The following is a 1,355-nucleotide window of genomic DNA, read 5'->3' as shown; positions in this document are numbered from 1 at the left end:
GCCGTCACACTAGATATATTGACTGCCCACCAAGTCGAGAACGCAACGCCTGCAAACGGAAACGCGGTTCCCACGTTTGCCTGAAGCATTCCTCCACCGCTGACACCTGCGACGCCTGCGACACGTTCCCGATTCTTCAGAAACATACAGTTAGCGCCTATCCGTTCTCTCCAGGTGTTTGTAGTGCGTACCACCTGTATCTACCGCCATTCCCACCTTTCTCGGAACCAGGCCGCTTCGCCCTTTCCCCTCAGCCGCCCGTCAACGGTACCCTAGCTCTGCTGCGCCCATCTTGTATCGGGCCGCCTCCTTATCGCGTAAGCAAAGTGCCGAAGCGAAAGAGACGCTTGCCCGAGTGACACCAAGGTTTGCGTGTAGTATTTGCTTCCGTCAAAATGAGATGCGTGGCCGCTCCGTACCGTCTCCACGGGAAACGCAGGCCGCAAACTACTCGGAACCTTCACTAAACACCGTCGCACCCCATCAGGCGCGTACCCGCAAAGTCGCCGGCACAGATGCAAAGCACATAAACTGGTACTCGCTGCTCTTAATCATACAACCGTCGTCCACACGCATGCCGCACTGACCTCCGTGCTCCTGCACCTGGTCGCGCAACTGAAACACCCTTTGTGAGCCAACATGAGGGTCCCGGCGAGATAGCCACTCCCACTTCAGCCCCTAGCACCCGATCTTCAACATCCACTTTCACATTGTCTTCCTCATGCACTGAACCAACACCGTGTACAGCCACTCACAGTCTGTACAGTTCATACAAAAAATGCCTTCTCCGCACACCCTCCATCACGCGGAGCCGAACCGTCCTGCACGCATCGACGGCAAATGCACATTTCTACACACTCCCAAGCCCAAGAGAACCCTACAGTACCTGCAATACCATTCGCAACGGTTGCTGCCAACCAAATACTAAGCTGCGCCGGAGCCAGGGACCCCCACGGCTGGTCTTGTTGTCTGTCCTCTAGTTCCCAAGTCCCATCATCCCGTCCCGTCATCCTTGCACACTGATCCAACAGCAACCGCCATCCACACCCGTTCTACCGCAAAACGTGAACCATATGCTGTCCATTCACATCAAGCCTTGGCGACTCATCAGGCGCAAACCGCCATATCAGAGACGCCTCCGCTGCTCACATCCCAACGACCCTGCACGACGCCCATGCACGCAACCATACACCGTACTGCCGCTGCAGCCAAAGACTGTTATTCCCAGTGCGCGCAGGAGCCCATAAACATCTTGCACCTTTTCGCTTTGTGCTGCGGTCCTTCGGCCTCCCCACACCCATGCCACCCTCCCGCCTCCACGTCCACTGTGCACCTGTTCCCACGATCGTCAAGAT

The 1,355-nt window shown here is 56.6% G+C and overlaps 1 protein-coding gene across 1 annotated transcript in view; it reads right to left on the bottom strand.

The window, feature by feature from the left end:
• Nucleotides 1-993: 993 nt before the first annotated feature.
• Nucleotides 994-1,355, bottom strand: part of EMH_0093710 (uncharacterized protein) — a gene marked incomplete at both ends in the record, with an annotated part of 911 nt that continues 549 nt past the window's right edge. Inside the window, 2 exons of the mRNA XM_013502015.1 lie at nucleotides 994-1,052; nucleotides 1,259-1,355. Coding sequence (XP_013357469.1) covers nucleotides 994-1,052; nucleotides 1,259-1,355 — 156 coding nt within the window. The remainder of the gene's footprint in view (nucleotides 1,053-1,258) is intronic.

Source organism: Eimeria mitis, genomic scaffold (assembly GCF_000499745.2).
Source record: "Eimeria mitis Houghton genomic scaffold, Emh_scaff8092, whole genome shotgun sequence".
Classification (NCBI taxonomy): Eukaryota; Apicomplexa; class Conoidasida; order Eucoccidiorida; family Eimeriidae; genus Eimeria; species Eimeria mitis.
Note: the sequence above shows the minus strand (reverse complement) of the source record. Positions and strands in the feature narration are given on the sequence as shown.